A 19,043-nucleotide genomic window follows, 5' to 3' on the forward strand; every position below is an offset into this window, starting at 1 on the left:
AAACATAATTTATGTAACAACTTACCTGACAAATTCATATCTTTCATATTGGCAAGAGTCAATGAGCTAGTGACGTATGGGATATACAATCCTACCAGGAGGGGCAAAGTTTCCCAAACCTCAAAATGCCTATAAATACACCCCTCACCACACCCACAATCCAGTTTAACGAATAGCCAAGTAGTGGGGTGATAGAAAAAGGAGTAAAAAAAAGGAACTGGAAATATAATTGTGCTTTATACAAAAAAACATAACCACCATAAAAGGGGTGGGTCTCATGGACTCTTGCCAATATGAAAGAAATTAATTTATCAGGCAAGTTCTTACATAAATTATGTTTCATGTAATTGGCAAGAGTCCATGAGCTAGTGACGTATGGGATAGTAATACCCAAGATGTGGAACTCCACAGAAGAGTCACTAGAGAGGGATAAAATAAAAACAGCCATTTTCCGCTGAAAAAAATTAAATCCACAACCAAAAAAAGTTTTTCTCACAATTGAAAAGAAAAAACTTAAAACATAAGCAGAGGAATCAAACCGAAACAGCTGCCTGAAGAACTTTTCTACCAAAAACTGCTTCCGAAGAGGCAAATACATCAAAACGGTAGAATTTAGTAAATGTATGCAAAGAAGACCAAGTAGCTGCTTTGCAAATTTGATCAACTGAAGCTTCATTCTTAAAAGCCCACGAAGTGAAGACTGATCTAGTAGAATGAGCTGTGATTCTCTGAGGCGGGGCCTGACCCGACTCCAAATAAGCCTTATGAATCAAAAGCTATAACCAAGATTCCAAGGAAATGGCAGAAGCTTTCTGACCTTTCCTAGAACCGGAAAAGACAACAGACTAGAAGTCTTCCTGAAATCTTTAGTAGCTTCAACATAATATTTCAAAGCTCTTACAACATCCAGAGAATGTAAGGATCTCTCCAAAGAATTATTAGGATTAGGACACAGAGAGGGGACAACAATTTCCCTATTAATGTTGTTAGAATTCACAACTTTAGATAAAAATTTAAATGAAGTCCGCAAAACTGCCTTATCTTGATGAAAAATAAGAAAATGGGACTCACAAGAAAGAGCAGATAATTCAGAAACTCTTTTAGCAGAAGAGATAGCCAAAAGAAACAAAACTTTCCAAGAAAGAACAGTAGTTTAATATCCAAAGAATGCATAGGCTCAAAAGGAGTAGCCTGTAAAGCTGTAAAGCTTTCAAAACCAAATTAAGACTCCGAGGATAGATTGATTTAATGACAGGCTTGATACGGACCAAAGCCTGAACAAAACAGTGAATATCAGGAAGCTTAGCAATCTTTCTGTGAAATAAAACAGAAAGAGCAGAGATTTGTCCCTTCAAGGAACTTGCAGACAAACCTTTATCCAAACCATCCTGAAGAAACTGTAAAATTCTAGGAATTCTAAATGAATGCCAGGAGAATTTATGAGAACACCATGAAATATAAGTCTTCCAAACTCGATAATAAATCTTCCTAGAAACAGATTTACGAGCCTGTGACATAGTATCGATCAGAGTCAGAGAAACCTCTATGACTAAGCACTAAGCATTCAATTTCCATACCTTCAAATTCAATTATTTGTGATCCTGATGGAAAAACGGTCCTTGAGACAGAAGGTCTGGTCTTAAAGGAAGTAGCCAAGGTTGACAACTGGACATCCTGACAAGGCCCGCATACCAGAACCTGTGAGGCCATGCTGGTGCTACCAGAAACACAAACAAATGTTCCATGATGATCTTGGAGATCACTCTTGGAAGAAGAAATAGAGGCGGGAAGATATAAGCAGGTTGGTGAAACCAAGGAACTGCTAACGCATCCACCGACTCCGCCTGAGGATCCCTGGACCTGGACAGGTACCTGGGAAGTTTCTTGTTTAGATGGGAAGCCATCAGATCTATTTCTTTAAGACCCCTGAACAATCTGAAAAAAACATCTGGATGGAGAGACCACACCCCCGGATGTAAAGTCTGACGGCTGAGATAATCCACTTCCCAATTGTCTACACCTGGGATATGTACCGCAGAAATTAGACAAGAGCTCGATCCCGCCCAAGAAAGTATCAGAGATACTTCTTTCATAGCTACAGGACTGCGAGTCCCACCCTGATGATTGACATGTGCCACAGAATATGCCACAGTTGTGCTAGTGTCTCTCTGAAAACAAATGAATGGTTCTCTCTTCAACAGAGGTCTAACCTGAAGAGCCCTGAAAATAGCATGGAGTTCTAAAACATTGATTGGCAACCTCGCCTCTTGAGATTTCAAAACCCCTTGTGCTGACAGGCTGAAGCCAATTTCATTCATCTCTTTCCTGTTAGGGACAGAGTCATGAAGACTGAATCTATCTGGAAACCTAAAAAGGTGACCCTTGTCTGAGGAATCAAGGAACTTTTTGGTAAATTGATCCTCCAACCATGTCTCTGAAGAAACAACACTAGTTGATTCGTGTGAGATTCGGCAAAATGTAAAGACTGAGCTAGTACCAAGATATCGTCCAAATAAGGAAACACCGCAATACCCTGTTCTTTGATTACAGAGAGTAGGGCACCAAGAACTTTTGAAAAAATTCTTGGAGCTGTCGCTATGCCAAATGGAAGAGCGACAATGGAAGATCGACAAATTGGTAATGCTTGTCTAGAAAAGAGATTTTCAGAAACCTATAGTGGTCTGGATGAATCGGAATATGAAGATATGCATCCTGTAAGTCTATCATGGACATATAATGACCTTGCTGAACAAAAGGCAGAATAGTCCTTATAGTCACCATTTTGAAAGTTGGCACTCTTACAAAACGGTTCAAAATTTTCAGATCCAGAACTGGCCTGAATTAATTTTCTTTCTTTGGGACAATGAATAGATTTGAATAAAACCCCAGACCCTGTTCCTGAAACGGAACTGGTATAATTAACCCTGAAAGCTCTAGATCAGAAACACACTTCAGAAAAGCCTGAGCCTTCACTGGATTTCCCGGAATCCGTGAGAGAAAAAAATCTTCTCAAAGGAGGTCTCATTCTGAATCCTATTCGATACCCTTGAGACAATTCTCTGAATCCATTGATTTTGGACAGAAGCTGCGCAAATGTTTTGGAAAATTTTTAATCTGCCCCCCACCAGCTGAGCTGGAATGAGGGCCACACCTTCATGCAGACTTGAGGGCTGGCTTTGGTTTCTTAAAAGGTTTGGATTTATTCCAACTTGAAGATGGTTTCCAATTGGAACCAGATTATTTGGGGGAAGGATTGTCTTTCTGTTCCTTATTCTGTCGAAAAGAACAAAAACGATTAGAAGCTTTAGATTTACTCTTAGATCTTTTATCCTGAGATAAAACAAACTCCCTTCCCCCTAGTAACAGTTGAAATAATTGAATCCAACTGAGAACCAAATAAATTGTTACCTTGGAAAGAAAGAGATAGTAATCTAGACTTAGATACCATGTCAGCATTCCAATATTTGAGCCACAAAGCTCTTCTAGCTAAAATAGCTAAAGACATAGATTTAACATCAATTTTGATGATATCGAAAATAGCATCACAGATAAAATGATTAGCATGTTGAAGCAAGCGAACAATGCTAGACAAATCAGGATCTGTTTCCTGTTGCACTAAACTTTCCAACCAAAAAGTTGATGCAGCTGCAACATCAGCCATAGAAATGACAGGCCTGAGAAGATAGCCAGAATATAAATAAGCTTTCCTTAGATAAGATTCAAGTTTCCTATCTAAATGGTCCTTAAAGGAAGTACTATCTACAATAGGGATAGTAGGACGTTTGGCAAGAGTAGAGATAGCCCCATCAACTTTGGGGATTTTTGCCCAAAACTCCAATCTAATTGCTGGCAAAGGATACAACTTTTTAAATCTAGCAGAAGGAATACAAGAAGTACCAGGCCTATTCCATTCCTTTGAAATCATATCAGAAATAGCATCAGGAACTGGAAAAACCTCTGGAGTAAACACAATAGGTTTATAAACAGAATTTAAACGTTTACTAGTTTTAATATCAAGAGGACTAGTTTCCTCAATATCCAAAATAATCAACACCTCTTTTAACAAGGAAGGAATATACTTCATCTTAAAGAGATAAGTAGATTTGTCAGTGTCAATATCTGAGGTAGGATCTTCTGAACCAGATAGATCCTCATCAGAGGAGGATAAATCAGTATGTTGTCGGTCATTTGAAATTTCATCAACTTTATGATAAGTTTTAAAAGACCTTTTATGTTTATTAGAAGGCAGAATAGCATCAGCAATAAAATCTTTTATATTCACAGGGATATCATGTACATTAGATGTTGAAGGAACAACAGGCATTGTACTAGTACTGATGGATACATTCTCTGCATGTAAAAGCTTATCATGACAACGGTTACATACTACCGCTGGAGATATAATCTCTGCTAATTTATAATAGATACACTTATCTTTGGTAGAACGGTTATCAGGCAGCAGGAATCCAACAGTGGTTTCTGAGACAGGATCAGATTGAGACATCTTGCAAATGTAAGAGAAAAAACAACATATAAAGCAAAATTAACAATTTCCTTATATGTCAGCTTCAGGAATGGGAATAAAATGCAAACAGCATAGCCCTCTGAACATAGAAAAAGGCAAGAGGCACATAGGAAGTGGGGTTTAAATAATAAAATTATTTGGTGCCAAGTATGACGTGCAACGCGAAATTAAATTTTTTGGCGCTAACAACATCCGGAAATGACGCAATTCGCGTCATGGCAGACGCAACCTTGTGCAAGGAACCTGGCGTCAACTAAGATGCCAGAAATGGCGAATTTGCGTCACCGAACGTACCTTTGCGCCAAAAAAATTATCGCGCCAAGAATGACGCAATAAATATTAGCATTTTGCGGCCTAACAAGCCTAATTTTGCCCGTGAAAATTTTATGAAAACAGTAAATTTTGAAGAAAAGACTATACCCCAGGTAAGAAAAAATAACTTCCTAAATATGTTTTCCCCATTTTGAAACTGATAGTCTGCAAAAGGAAATATACATAAACCTGACTCATGGCAAATATAAGTACAATACATATATTTAGAACTTTACATTAATACATAACGTGCCAAACCATAGCTGAGAGTGTCTTAAGTAATGAAAACATACTTACCGAAAGACACCCATCCACATATAGCAGATAGCCAAACCAGTACTGAAACAGTTATCAGTAGAGGTAATGGAATATGAGAGTATATCGTCAGTCTGAAAAGGGAGGTAGGAGATGAATCTCCCTGACCGATAACAGAGAACCTATGAAAATATTTCCCGCGAGGAAAACCTTCAAAAAAATTCAATAGGTGAAACTCCCTTCACATCCCTCTGACATTCACTGTACTCTGAGAGGAAACGGGCTTCAAAATGCTGAGAAACGCATATCACAGAAGAAAATCAAGCACAAACTTACTTCACCACCTCCATAGGGAGGCAAAGTTTGTAAAACTGAATTGTGGGTGTGGTGAGGGGTGTAGTTATATGCATTTTGAGGTTTGGGAAACTTTGCCCCTCCTGGTAGGATTGTATATCCCTTATGTCACTAGCTCATGGACTCTTGCCAATTACATGAAAGAAATACTAACCTTTTCTCTTCCTCCAATCACGGCTTTGCTTTAGGCAATGATTCCCCCAGGGGGGGAAGCCGTGATTGGAGGATGCCAAAATCGGGATTGTCGACGTATGAAGAGGCTTGCAACGGGCTGGAGAAGCGCTGGAGCGGCTTACAAGAAGAAAAGGTAAGTATTTTAACAAAACCAGTGAAATGTAAAGTTTGATGAATGAAAGTGCCCTGTTTTTGATAGGATTTTCAAAAACCAGCACTCATTCCGTAAACTTTACATTCACTTTAAAAAGGACATGAAACCCAAAATGTTTTCTTCTGCATTTATCTGCAGCCACCAATCAGCAGCTAGTTCCCATTAGTGCATTGCTGCTTCTGAGCATACATTGGTATTCTTTTCAACAAAAGATAGCAACAGAACGTAGAAAATTAGACATTAAAATTAAATTGGAATGTTGCATGATTTTGCACTTTGCTTTTAGATCCCATTGATTGAATCAATCATTTTTATTTTTTTTTTTATCATCGGTACACATTGGATCTACCACACCAGAAGACACAAATATCTGACTACAGTTATATATATATATATATATATATATATATTTTTTTTTTTTTTTTTTACTCCCGATACGATAGAATTCTAAATGTAAAGTTTTTTCACTAAAAGATTTGATGCAAATTAATATACTAACAGACCTGAAAACTGTTTCAAAGTGTGCACTAATTTAAATATCTGGTAATGTTCCATCATTGAAAGAAATGTACTGTAATGTACATGAGTTCCTTCCTCTTTTTGTACATACATGAGTTACAATGAATAGTCATTTTTACATATTTTCTAACCTATTGCTCAATATTTTTTGTAAAATTTTGAACTCTATTAAAATCATGGTATAATAAGATAATTTAAAATGTAGTATTTATTTATTGATAGCGCTGCAGAATCTATTGGCGCTCTACAAATAACCGATAATAATAATAATAATAATAATATTGTTTTTTTTTTTAATATAAAACTATTTTGCATTTTAAAAGGATCTGATTTTCAAAAATATACTTTATACATAGAGAAACCAAATACAGTTTACAATCTATTACCTGTAAGCTTATTTCATTAATATTTTAGTGCTTAGAATGTGACAAAACCCTAGTATTGAGATGGGACAAATAAAAACTTGTTGCAATATGAGATTTCTTACATTTTAGTGTAATTTTACAGAGCCGTAGGTGAAAATATCAAAACTTTTTGAGGCTTTGAAAAATAAACTCACGTGATTGACATGCCCTGCTCTTGGTGCAAAGAAGAAAGTAGGGGGCGGCACTGCACAAGAGAGCTCTTGTGCAATGTTAAACTATGCCACATGATCTGCTGCACAAGTGGGAACTGCAGGTGAACAACTAGTTCCCCTGCAATATTTATACATTTTTTTATATAGCGTGAGCTGGAGAACATGCTCCACACTGATTCATAGTGAGAATTGACAGCTATATACTCACGTTTTAATACACTTTACAATTCCTTGTTGTACAAAGGAAGAAAGTGTGTTTTTTTGCATATCAGATGATAACGCTTCATAACATTTGGTGTCCCCTGTAAATAGAGTAAAAGAAGCTCATATATTTACAATAAACAGTTAATTGTAAGTTCTGCAATAGAGTCATCATTTTGCGAACAGCAAGTAATTCTGTTTTAGCCAAATAAATGCCAACATATAATTTCTGGAAATAACAGAAGAAACCCTTACAGTGCTACCTACAAATAAATGCAGAAGACAGTGGCTAATGTAATAGACAAGTAATTCTCAACAAGGATATCTAGGCATGCTGGGGAATCAACGCCACCTTACTCAGTTAAAGGAATAGTCTAGTCAAAATTAAACTTTCATGATTCTGATAGAACATGCAATTTTAAGCAACTTACCAATTTATTCCTATCTCAAATAAAGATACCAAGAGAACAAAGAAACATTTATAAAAGCTGGAATGTAAGCTTAGTAGCGGGCCCATTTTTGGTTCAGAACCCTGGGTAACGTTTGATGATTGGTGGATACATTTAGACACCAATCAGCAAGTGCTAACCAGAGTTCTGAACCAAAAATGGACTGGCTCCTAAGCTTACATTCTTGCTTTTTCAACTAAAGATAACAAGAGAACAAACAAAAAGTGATAACGATGAAAGTTTAATTTTTATTAGACTATTTCTTTAAAGTGTCAGTAAACCTAAAAAAACATAATTTATGCTTACCTGATAAATTTATTTCTCTTGTGGTGTATCCAGTCCACGGATCATCAATTACTTGTGGGATATTCTCATTCCCAACAGGAAGTTGCAAGAGGACACCCACAGCAGAGCTGTCTATATAGCTCCTCCCCTCACTACCATATCCAGTCATTCGACCGAAAACAAGCAGAGAAAGGAGAAACCATAGGGTGCAGTGGTGACCGTAGTTTAAAATTAAAAAATACCTGCCTTAAAATGACAGGGCGGGCCGTGGACTGGATACACCACAAGAGAAATAAATTTATCAGGTAAGCATAAATTATGTTTTCTCTTGTAAGGTGTATCCAGTCCACGGATCATCCATTACTTGTGGGATACCAATACCAAAGCTAAAGTACACGGATGAAGGGAGGGACAAGGCAGGTACTTAAACGGAAAGGTACCACTGCCTGTAAAACCTTTCTCCCAAAAATAGCCTCCGAAGAAGCAAAAGTATTAAATTTGTAGAATTTTGAAAAAGTATGAAGCAAAGACCAAGTCGCCGCCTTGCAAATCTGTTCAACAGACGCCTCATTTTTAAAGGCCCATGTGGAAGCTACAGCTCTAGTAGAATGAGCTGTAAACCTTTCTGGAGGCTGCTGGCCAGCAGTCTCATAGGCTAAGCGGATTATGCTTCTTAGCCAAAAAGAAAGAGAGGTTGCCGAAGCCTTTTGACCTCTCCTCTGTCCAGAATAGACAACAAACAAAGCAGATGTTTGACGAAAATCTTTAGTAGCTTGTAAGTAAAACTTTAAAGCACGAACCACGTCCAGATTGTGTAATAGACGCTCCTTCTTTGAAGAAGGATTAGGACACAAAGACGGAACAACAATCTCTTGATATTCTTATTAGATACCACCTTAGGTAAAAACCCAGGTTTGGTACGCAGAACTACCTTATCTGCATGGAAGATCAGATAAGGAGAATCACATTGTAAGGCAGATAACTCGGAAACTCTACGAGCCGAGGAAATAGCTACCAAAAAAAGAACTTTCCAAGATAAAAGTTTGATATCTATGGAATGAAGAGGTTCAAACGGAACCCCCTGAAGAACTTTAAGAACCAAATTTAAGCTCCAAGGTGGAGCAACAGGTTTAAACACAGGCTTGATTCTAACTAAAGCCTGACAAAATGCCTGAACGTCTGGGGCATCCGCCAGACGCTTGTGCAAAAGAATAGATGGCGCAGAAATCTGTCCCTTTAAGGAACTAGCTGACAATCCTTTCTCCAATCCTTCTTGGAGAAAAGATAAAATCCTGGGAATCCTGACCTTACTCCACGAGTAGCCCTTAGATTCACACCAATAAAGATATTTACGCCATATTTTATGATAGATTTTCCTGGTGACAGGCTTCCGTGCCTGAATCAAGGTATCAATGACTGACTCGGAGAAACCACGCTTTGATAAAATCAAGCGTTCAATATCCAGGCAGTCAGCCTCAGAGAAATTAGATTTGGATGGTTGAAAGGACCTTGAAGTAGAAGGTCCTGTCTCAGCGGCAGAGTCTATGGTGGAAAGGATGACATGTCCACCAGATCTGCATACCAAGTCCTGCGTGGCCACGCAGGCGCTATCAAGATCACCGATGCTCTCTCCTGCTTGACTTTGGCAATCAGACGAGGGAGCAGAGGAAACGGTGGAAACACATAAGCCAGGTTGAAGGACCAAGGTGCTGCTAGAGCATCTATCAGCGTTGCCTTGGGGTCCCTGGACCTGGATCCGTAACAAGGAAGCTTGGCGTTCTGGCGAGACGCCATGAGATCCAGTTATGGTTCACCCCAACGAAGAACCAATTGTGCAAACACCTCCGGATGGAGTTCCCACTCCCCCGGATGAAAAGTCTGACGACTTAGAAAATCCGCCTCCCAGTTCTCTACACCTGGGATATGGATAGCTGACAGGTGGCAAGGGTGAATCTCTGCCCAGCGAATTATCTTTGAGACTTCTAACATCGCTAGAGAACTCCTTGTTCCCCCTTGATGGTTGATGTAAGCCACAGTTGTGATGTTGTCCGACTGAAATCTGATGAACCTCATTGTCGCTAGATGAGGCCAAGCCTGAAGAGCATTGAATATCGCTCTTAGTTCCAGAATGTTTATTGGAAGGAGTGACTCCTCCTGAGTCCACGATCCCTGAGCCTTCAGGGAGTTCCAGACTGCACCCCAACCTAGAAGGCTATTGTCCAATCTGGCCTGCGAAAGGTCATACCTTTGGACAGATGGACCCGAGATAGCCACCAGAGAAGAGAATCCCTGGTCCCTTGGTCCAGATTCAGTAAAGGGGACAAATCTGTGTAATCCCCATTCCACTGACTGAGCATGCATAGTTGCAGCGGTCTGAGATGTAGGCGTGCAAACGGCACTATGTCCATTGCCGCTACCATTAAGCCGATTACTTCCATGCACAGAGCCACCGAAGGGCGAGGAATGGAATAAAGAACACGGCAGGAATTTAGAAGTTTTGATAACCTGGACTCCGTCAGGTAATTTTTCATTTCTACAGAATCTATCAGAGTCCCTAGGAAGGAAACTCTTGTGAGGGGGGATAGAGAACTCTTTTTCTCGTTCACCTTCCACCCATGCGACCTCAGAAATGCCAACACTATGTCTGTATGAGACTTGGGAATTTGGAAGTTTGATGCCTGAATCAGGATGTCGTCTAAATAAGGGGTCACTGCTATGCCCCGTGGCCTTAGGACCGCCATGTATTGACCCTCCTGGATCATAGGTAGGATGGTACGAATAGTCTCCATCTTGAATGATGGAACGCTGAGGAATTTGTTTAAGATCTTTAGATCAAAAATTGGTCTGAAGGTTCCCTCTTTTTTGGGAACCACAAACAGATTTGAGTAAAATCCCTGTCCCTGTTCCTCCTTTGGAACTGGATGGATCACTCCCATAACTAGGAGGTCTTGTACACAGTGTAAGAATGCCTCTCTCTTTATCTGGTTTGCAGATAATTGTGAAAGGTGAAATCTTCCTTTTGGGGGGGAAACCTTGAAGTCCAGAAGATATCCCTGGGATATAATTTCCAACGCCCAGGGATCCTGGACATCTCTTGCCCACGCCTGGGCGAAGAGCGAAAGTCTGCCCCCTACTAGATCCGTTACCGGTTAGGGGGCCGTTCCTTCATGCCGTCTTAGAGGCAGCAGCAGGTTTTTTGGCCTGCTTACCCTTGTTCCAGGTCTGGTTAGGTCTCCAGACTGTCTTGGACTGAGCAAAAGTTCCCTCTTGTTTTGCATTAGAGGAAATTGATGCCGCACTTGCCTTGAAGTTTTGAAACGCACGAAAATTAGACTGTTTGGCCCTTGGTTTGGACCTATCCTGAGGAAGGGCATGACCTTTTCCTCCAGTGATATCAGCAATAATCTCCTTCAAACCAGGCCCGAATAGGGTCTGCCCCTTGAAGGGAATGTTAAGCAGCTTCGATTTTGAAGTAACGTCAGCTGACCATGATTTAAGCCATATCGCTCTGCGCGCCTGGATAGCAAAACCAGAATTCTTAGCCGTTAGTTTAGTCAAATGAACAATGGCATCAGAAACAAAAGAATTGGCTAGCTTAAGTGCTCTAAGCTTGTCAAGTATTTCATCCAATGGAGTCGCTACCTGTAAAGCCTCTTCCAGAGACTCAAACCAGAACGCCGCAGCAGCAGTGACAGGCGCAATGCATGCAAGGGGCTGTAGGATAAAACCCTGTTGAATAAACATTTTCTTAAGGTAACCCTCTAACTTTTTATCCATTGTATCTAAGAAAGCACAACAGTCCTCGACAGGGATAGTAGTACGCTTTGCTAGAGTAGAAACTGCTCCCTCCACCTTAGGAACTGTCTGCCATAAGTCCCGTGTGGTGGCGTCTATTGGAAACATTTTCTAAAAACAGGAGGGGGAGAGAACGGCACACCTGGTCTATCCCATTCCTTAGTAATAATTTCTGTAAACCTTTTAGGTATTGGAAAAACATCAGTACACACCGGCAATGCATAGTATTTATCCAGTCTACACAATTTCTCTGGCACTGCAATTGTATCACAGTCATTCAGAGCACCTAAAACCTCACTGAGTAACACGCGGAGGTGTTCAAGCTTAAATTTAAATGTAGAAATATCAGAATCAGGTTGCATCATCTTCCCTGAGTCAGAAATATCACCCACAGAAAGAAGCTCTCCTTCTTCAGCTTCTGCATATTGTGAGGCAGTATCAGACATAGTTCTTAAAGCGTCAGTATGCTCTGTATTTCGTCTAACTCCAGAGCTATCTCGCTTTCCTCTAAATACAGGTAGTCTGGCTAATACCGCTGACAGTGTATTATCCATGACTGCCACCATGTCTTGTAAAGTAAACGCTATGGGCGCCCTGGATGTACTTGGCGCCATTTGAGCGTGAGTCCCTTGAGCGGGAGTCAAAGGATCTGACACGTGGGGAGAGTTAGTCGGCATAACTTCCCCCTCGACAGATTCCTCTGGTGATAAATTTTTTAAAGACAGAATATGATCTTTATTGCTTAAAGTGAAATCAGTACATTTGGTACACATTCTCAGAGGGGGTTCCACCATGGCTTTTAAACATAATGAACAAGGAGTTTCCTCTATGTCAGACATGTTTATACAGACTAGCAATGAGACTAGCAAGCTTGGAAAACACTTTAAATCAAGTTAACAAGCAAATATAAAAAATGGTACTGTGCCTTTAAGAGAAACAAATTTTGTCAGAATTTGAAAAACAGTGAAAAAAGGCAGTAAATCAAACGAAATTTTTACAGTGTGTATAATAAACTAACAGAGCATTGCACCCACTTGCAAATGGATGATTAACCCCTTAGTTCAAAAACCGGATCAAAAAAACGATATAGACGTTTTTTAACAGTCACACCAAACTGCCACAGCCTTGCTGTGGAGCCTACCTTCCCCAACAAACGATTTTGGAAGCCTCAAAGCCCTTTAGAGATGTCCTGTAGCATTCAGGGAACTCCTGAATGTCTCAGTCTGTAATAGTGAAACTAGGCCCCTCCCACTCATAGTAACACAGTGTAAAGCCTCAGGGAACTGTTTCTAGGCATATTTAAGCCAGCCATGTGGAAAAAAACTAGGCCCCAATAAAGTTTTATCACCAAAGTATATATAAAAACGTTTAAACATGCCAGCAAACATTTTATATTGTAAATATAAAAGAGTTTTACCTCAGAAAGTAAGCATGATACCAGTCGCTATTAAACACTGTATTCAGGCTTACCTTACATAAATTTGGTATCAGCAGCATTTTCTAGCCTTCAATTCATCTTCTAGAAAAATATTAACTGCACATACCTCATAGCAGGATAACCTGCACGCCATTCCCCCGCTGGAGTTATCTCTCTCTTCAGACATGTGTGAGAACAGCAATGGATCTTAGTTACAACCTGCTAAGATCATAGAAAACACAGGCAGATTCTTCTTTTTTTCTGCCTGGAACAAAATAGCACAACTCCGGTACTATTTAAAAATAATAAACTCTTGATTGAAGCAAAAACATAATTTATGTAAGAACTTACCTGATAAATTCATTTCTTTCATATTAGCAAGAGTCCATGAGCTAGTGACGTATGGGATATACATTCCTACCAGGAGGGGCAAAGTTTCCCAAACCTCAAAATGCCTATAAATACACCCCTCACCACACCCACAATTCAGTTTAACGAATAGCCAAGAAGTGGGGTGATAAAAAAGGAGCGAAAGCATCAAAATAAGGAATTGGAATAATTGTGCTCTATACAAAAAAATCATAACCACCACAAAAAAGGGTGGGCCTCATGGACTCTTGCTAATATGAAAGAAATGAATTTATCAGGTAAGTTCTTACATAAATTATGTTTTCTTTCATGTAATTAGCAAGAGTCCATGAGCTAGTGACGTATGGGATAATAAATACCCAAGATGTGGAACTTCCACGCAAGAGTCACTAGAGAGGGAGGGATAAAATAAAGACAGCCAATTCCGCTGAAAAATAATAATAATCCACAACCCAAAACAAAAGTTTTAATAAAAACTGAAATTATAAGCAGAAGAATCAAACTGAAACAGCTGCCTGAAGTACTTTTCTACCAAAAACTGCTTCAGAAGAAGAAAACACATCAAAATGGTAGAATTTAGTAAAAGTATGCAAAGAAGACCAAGTTGCTGCGTTGCAAATCTGATCAACAGAAGCTTTATTCCTAAACGCCCAGGAAGTAGAAACTGACCTAGTAGAATGAGCCTTAATTCTTTGAGGCGGGGATTTACCCGACTCCACATAAGCATGATGAATCAAAGACTTTAACCAAGACGCCAAAGAAATGGCGGAGGCCTTCTGACCTTTTCTGGACCCAGAAAAGATAACAAATAGACTAGAAGTCTTTTTAAAATCTTTAGTAGATTCAACATAATATTTCAAAGCTCTTACTACATCCAAAGAATGTAAAGATCTCTCCTTAGAATTCGTAGGATTAGGACACAAAGAAGGAACAACAATTTCTCTACTAATGTTGTTAGAATTCACAACCTTAGGTAAAAATTTAAATGAAGTCCGCAACACTGCCTTATCCTGATGAAAAATCAGAAAAGGAGATTCACAAGAAAGAGCAGATAACTCAGAAACTCTTCTAGCAGAAGAGATGGCCAAAAGGAACAGAACTTTCCAAGAAAGCAATTTAATGTCCAGAGAATGCATAGGTTCAAACGGAGGGGCTTGTAAAGCCCTCAGAACCAATTTAAGACTCCAAGGAGGAGAGATTGATTTAATGACAGGTTTGATACGAACCAAAGCCTGAACAAAACAATGAATATCAGGAAGATTAGCAATCTTTCTGTGAAAAAGAACAGAAAGAGCAGAGATTTGTCCTTTCAAAGAACTTGCAGACAAACCTTTATCCAAACCATCCTGAAGAAACTGTAAAATTCTAGGAATTCTAAAAGAATGCCAGGAGAATTTATGAGAAGAACACCAAGAAATGTAAGTCTTCCAGACTCGATAATAAATCCTCCTAGACACAGATTTACAAGCCTGTAACATAGTATTAATTACTGAGTCAGAGAAACCTCTATGACTAAGAATCAAGCGTTCAATTTCCATACCTTCAAATTTAATGATTTGAGATCCTGATGGAAAAAAGGGCCTTGCGATAGAAGGTCTGGTCTTAACGAAAGAGTCCAAGGTTGGCAACTGGCCATCCGAATGAGATCCGCATACCAAAACCTGTGAGGCCATGCTGGAGCCACCAGCAGTACAAACGAACGTTCCATTAGAATTTTGGAAATCACTTTTGGAAGAAGAACTAGAGGCGGAAAGATATAGACAGGATGATAATTCCAAGGAAGCGACAACGCGTCCACTGCCTCCGCCTGAGGATCCCTGGATCTGGACAGATACCTGGGAAGTTTCTTGTTTAGATGAGAGGCCATCAGATCTATTTCTGGAAGTCCCCAGATTTGAACAATCTGAATAAATACCTCTGGGTGAAGGGACCATTCGCCCGGATGTAACGTCTGGCGACTGAGATAATCCGCTTCCCAATTGTCTACACCTGGGATGTGAACCGCAGAGATTAGACAGGAGCTGGATTCCGCCCATACAAGTATCCGAGATACTTCTTTCATAGCCTGAGGACTGTGAGTCCCACCCTGATGATTGACATATGCCACGGTTGTGACATTGTCTGTCTGAAAACAAATAAACGATTCTCTCTTCAGAAGAGGCCAGAACTGAAGAGCTCTGAAAATCGCACGGAGTTCCAAAATGTTGATTGGTTATCTCGCCTCCTGAGATTCCCAAACCCCCTGCGCTGTCAGAGATCCCCATACAGCTCCCCAACCTGACAGACTCGCATCTGTTAAGATCACAGTCCAGGTTGGACGAACAAAAGAAGCCCCTTGGACTAAACGATGGTGATCTATCCACCACGTCAGAGAGTGTCGTACATTGGGATTTAAGGAAATTAATTGTGATATCTTTGTATAATCCCTGCACCATTGGTTCAGCATACAAAGCTGAAGAGGTCGCATGTGAAAACGAGCAAAGGGGATCGCGTCCGATGCAGCAGTCATGAGACCTAGAATTTCCATGCATAAAGCTACCGAAGGGAATGATTGAGACTGAAGGTTTCGACAGGCTGAAACCAATTTCAGACGTCTCTTTTCTGTTAGAGACAAGGTCATGGACACTGAATCTATTTGAAAACCCAAAAAGGTTACCTTTGTCTGAGGAATCAATGAACTCTTTGGTAAATTTATCCTCCAACCATGTCTTTGAAGAAACGACACAAGTTGATTCGTATGAGATTCTGCAGAATGTGAAGACTGAGCAAGTACCAAGATATCGTCCAAATAAGGAAATACCGCAATACCCTGTTCTCTGATTACAGAGAGAAGGGCACTGAGAACCTTTGAAAAGATCCTTGAAGCTGTTGCTAGGCCAAACGGAAGGGCCACAAACTGGTAATGCTTGTCTAGAAAAGAGAATCTCAGAAACTGAAAGTGATCTGAATGAATCGGAATATGAAGATATGCATCCTGTAAATCTATTGTGGACATATAATGCCCTTGCTGAACAAAAGGCAGAATAGTCCTTATAGTTACCATTTTGAATGTTGGTATCCTTACATAACGATTCAATATCTTTAAATCCAGAACTGGTCTGAAGGAATTCTCCTTCTTTGGTACAATGAATAGATTTGAGTAAAACCCCAGACCCTGCTCCAGAACTGGAACTGGCACAATTACTCCAGCCAACTCGAGATCTGAAACACATTTCAGAAATGCCTGAGCCTTCACTGGATTTATTGGAATGCGAGAGAGAAAAAATCTCTTCGCAGGCGGCCTTACCTTGAAACCTATTCTGTACCCTTGTGAAACAATGCTCTGAATCCAAAGACTGTGAATCGAATTGATCCAAATGTCTTTGAAAAAACGTAACCTGCCCCCTACCAGCTGTGCTGGAATGAGGGCCGCACCTTCATGTGGACTTGGGAGCTGGTTTTGACTTTCTAAAAGGCTTGGATTTATTCCAGATTGGAGAAGGTTTCCAAACAGAAACCGTTCCTTTAGGGAAAGGGTCAGGCTTCTGTTCCTTATTCTGACGAAAGGAACAAAAACGATTAGCAGCCCTATATTTACCTTTAGATTTTTTGTCCTGAGGCAAAAAAGTTCCTTTCCCCCCGGTAACAGTTGAAATAATAGAATCCAACTGGGAACCAAATAATTTATTACCTTGGAAAGAAAGAGAAAGCAAAGTTGACTTAGAAGACATATCTGCATTCCAAGTTTTAAGCCATAAAGCTCTTCTAGCTAAAATAGCTAAAGACATATACCTGACATCAACTCTAATGATATCAAAGATGGCATCACAAATAAAGTTATTAGCATGTTGAAGAAGTTTAACAATGCTATGAGCATTATGGTCTGATACTTGTTGTGCTAAAGCCTCCAACCAAAAAGTGGAAGCGGCAGCAACATCAGCCAAAGAAATAGCAGGCCTAAGAAGATTACCTGAACATAAATAAGCTTTCCTTAGAAAGGATTCAATCTTCCTATCTAAAGGATCCTTAAAGGAAGTACTATCTGCTGTAGGAATAGTAGTACGTTTAGCAAGAGTAGAGATAGCCCCATCAACTTTAGGGATTTTGTCCCAAAACTCTAATCTGTCAGATGGCACAGGATACAATTTCTTAAACCTTTGAGAAGGAGTAAATGAAGTACCCAGATTATTCCATTCCCTAGAAATTACTTCAGAAATAGCATCAGGAACAGGAAAAACTTCTGGAATAACTATAGGAGGTTTAAAAACCGAATTTAAACGCTTAGTAGATTTAGTATCAAGAGGACTAGAATCCTCCATCTCTAATGCGATTAAAACTTCTTTAAGTAAAGAGCGAATAAATTCCATTTTAAATAAATATGAAGATTTATCAGTGTCAATATCTGAGACAGAATCCTCTGAACCAGAAATATCCTCGTCAGAAACAGACAAATCAGAATGATGACGGTCATTTAAAAATTCATCTGAAAAATGAGAAGTTTTAAAAGACCTTTTACGTTTACTGGAAGGAGGAATAACAGACATAGCCTTCCTAATAGATTTAGAAACAAATTCTTTTATATTAACAGGAACATCCTGAGTATTAGATGTTGAAGAAACAGCAACAGGTAATGGTATATTACTAATGGAAATACTATCTGCATTAGCAAGCTTATCATGACATTCATCACAAACTACAGCCGGAGGAACAGTTACCACAAGTTTACAACAAATGCACTTAACTTTGGTAGAACCAGCATCAAGCAGCGTCTTTCCAGAAGTAGATTCTGATCCAGGGTCAATGTGAGAGATCTTGCAATATGTAAAAGAAAAAACAACATATAAAGCAAAATTTGTCAAATTCCTTAAATGACAGTTTCAGGAATGGGAAAAAAATGCCAATGAACAAGCCTCTAGCAACCAGAAGCAATGAAGAATGAGACTGAAATAATGTGAAAAAAAGGTGGAGACAAGAATGACGCCCACATTTTTTAGCGCCGAAAAAAGACGCCCACATTATTGGCGCCTAAAAAATTTTGGCGCCAAGAATGACGCCACATCCGGTGACGCCGACATTTTTGGCGCAAAACGTCAAAAAAATGAGGCAAACATGAACAACTTCCGGCGTCAATTTTGACGCCGGAAATGACAAACAGAATTTTTGGCGCCAAAAAAGTCCACGCCAAGAATGACGCAATAAATTTAAGCATTTTCAGCCCCCGCGAGCCTAACAGCCCACAGGGAAAAAAGTCAATTGAAACAATTTTTAAGGTAAGAAAAAAATGATTATTCATATGCATTATCCCAAATAATGAAACTGACTGTCTGAAATAAGGAATATTGATCATCCTGAATAATGGCAAATATAAGTTTAAAGACATATATTTAGAACTTTATAAATAAAGTGCCCAACCATAGCTTAGAGTGTCACAAAAAATAAGACTTACTTACCCCAGGACACTCATCTACATATAGTAGATAGCCAAACCAGTACTGAAACGAGAATCAGTAGGGAGGTAAGAGATGAATCTCTACGACCGATAACAGAGAACCTATGAAATAGATCCCGTAGAAGGAGACCATTGAATTCAAATAGGCAATATTCTCTACACATCCCTCTGACATTCACTGCACACTGAGAGGAAAACCGGGCTCCAGCCTGCTGCGAAGCGCATATCA

The 19,043-nt window shown here is 39.6% G+C and overlaps 1 protein-coding gene across 2 annotated transcripts in view; it reads right to left on the bottom strand.

Annotated features, from left to right (window-relative positions):
- The window catches only part of GNPAT (glyceronephosphate O-acyltransferase), a 203,588-nt gene that overhangs the window by 23,187 nt on the left and 161,358 nt on the right, over positions 1-19,043 (bottom strand). For both annotated transcript variants that reach the window (XM_053710828.1, XM_053710827.1), the window contains exon 14: positions 7,079-7,172. In XM_053710828.1, coding sequence (XP_053566803.1) covers positions 7,079-7,172 — 94 coding nt within the window. The remainder of the gene's footprint in view (positions 1-7,078; positions 7,173-19,043) is intronic.

Source organism: Bombina bombina, chromosome 4 (assembly GCF_027579735.1).
Source record: "Bombina bombina isolate aBomBom1 chromosome 4, aBomBom1.pri, whole genome shotgun sequence".
Lineage (NCBI taxonomy): Eukaryota > Metazoa > Chordata > Amphibia > Anura > Bombinatoridae > Bombina > Bombina bombina.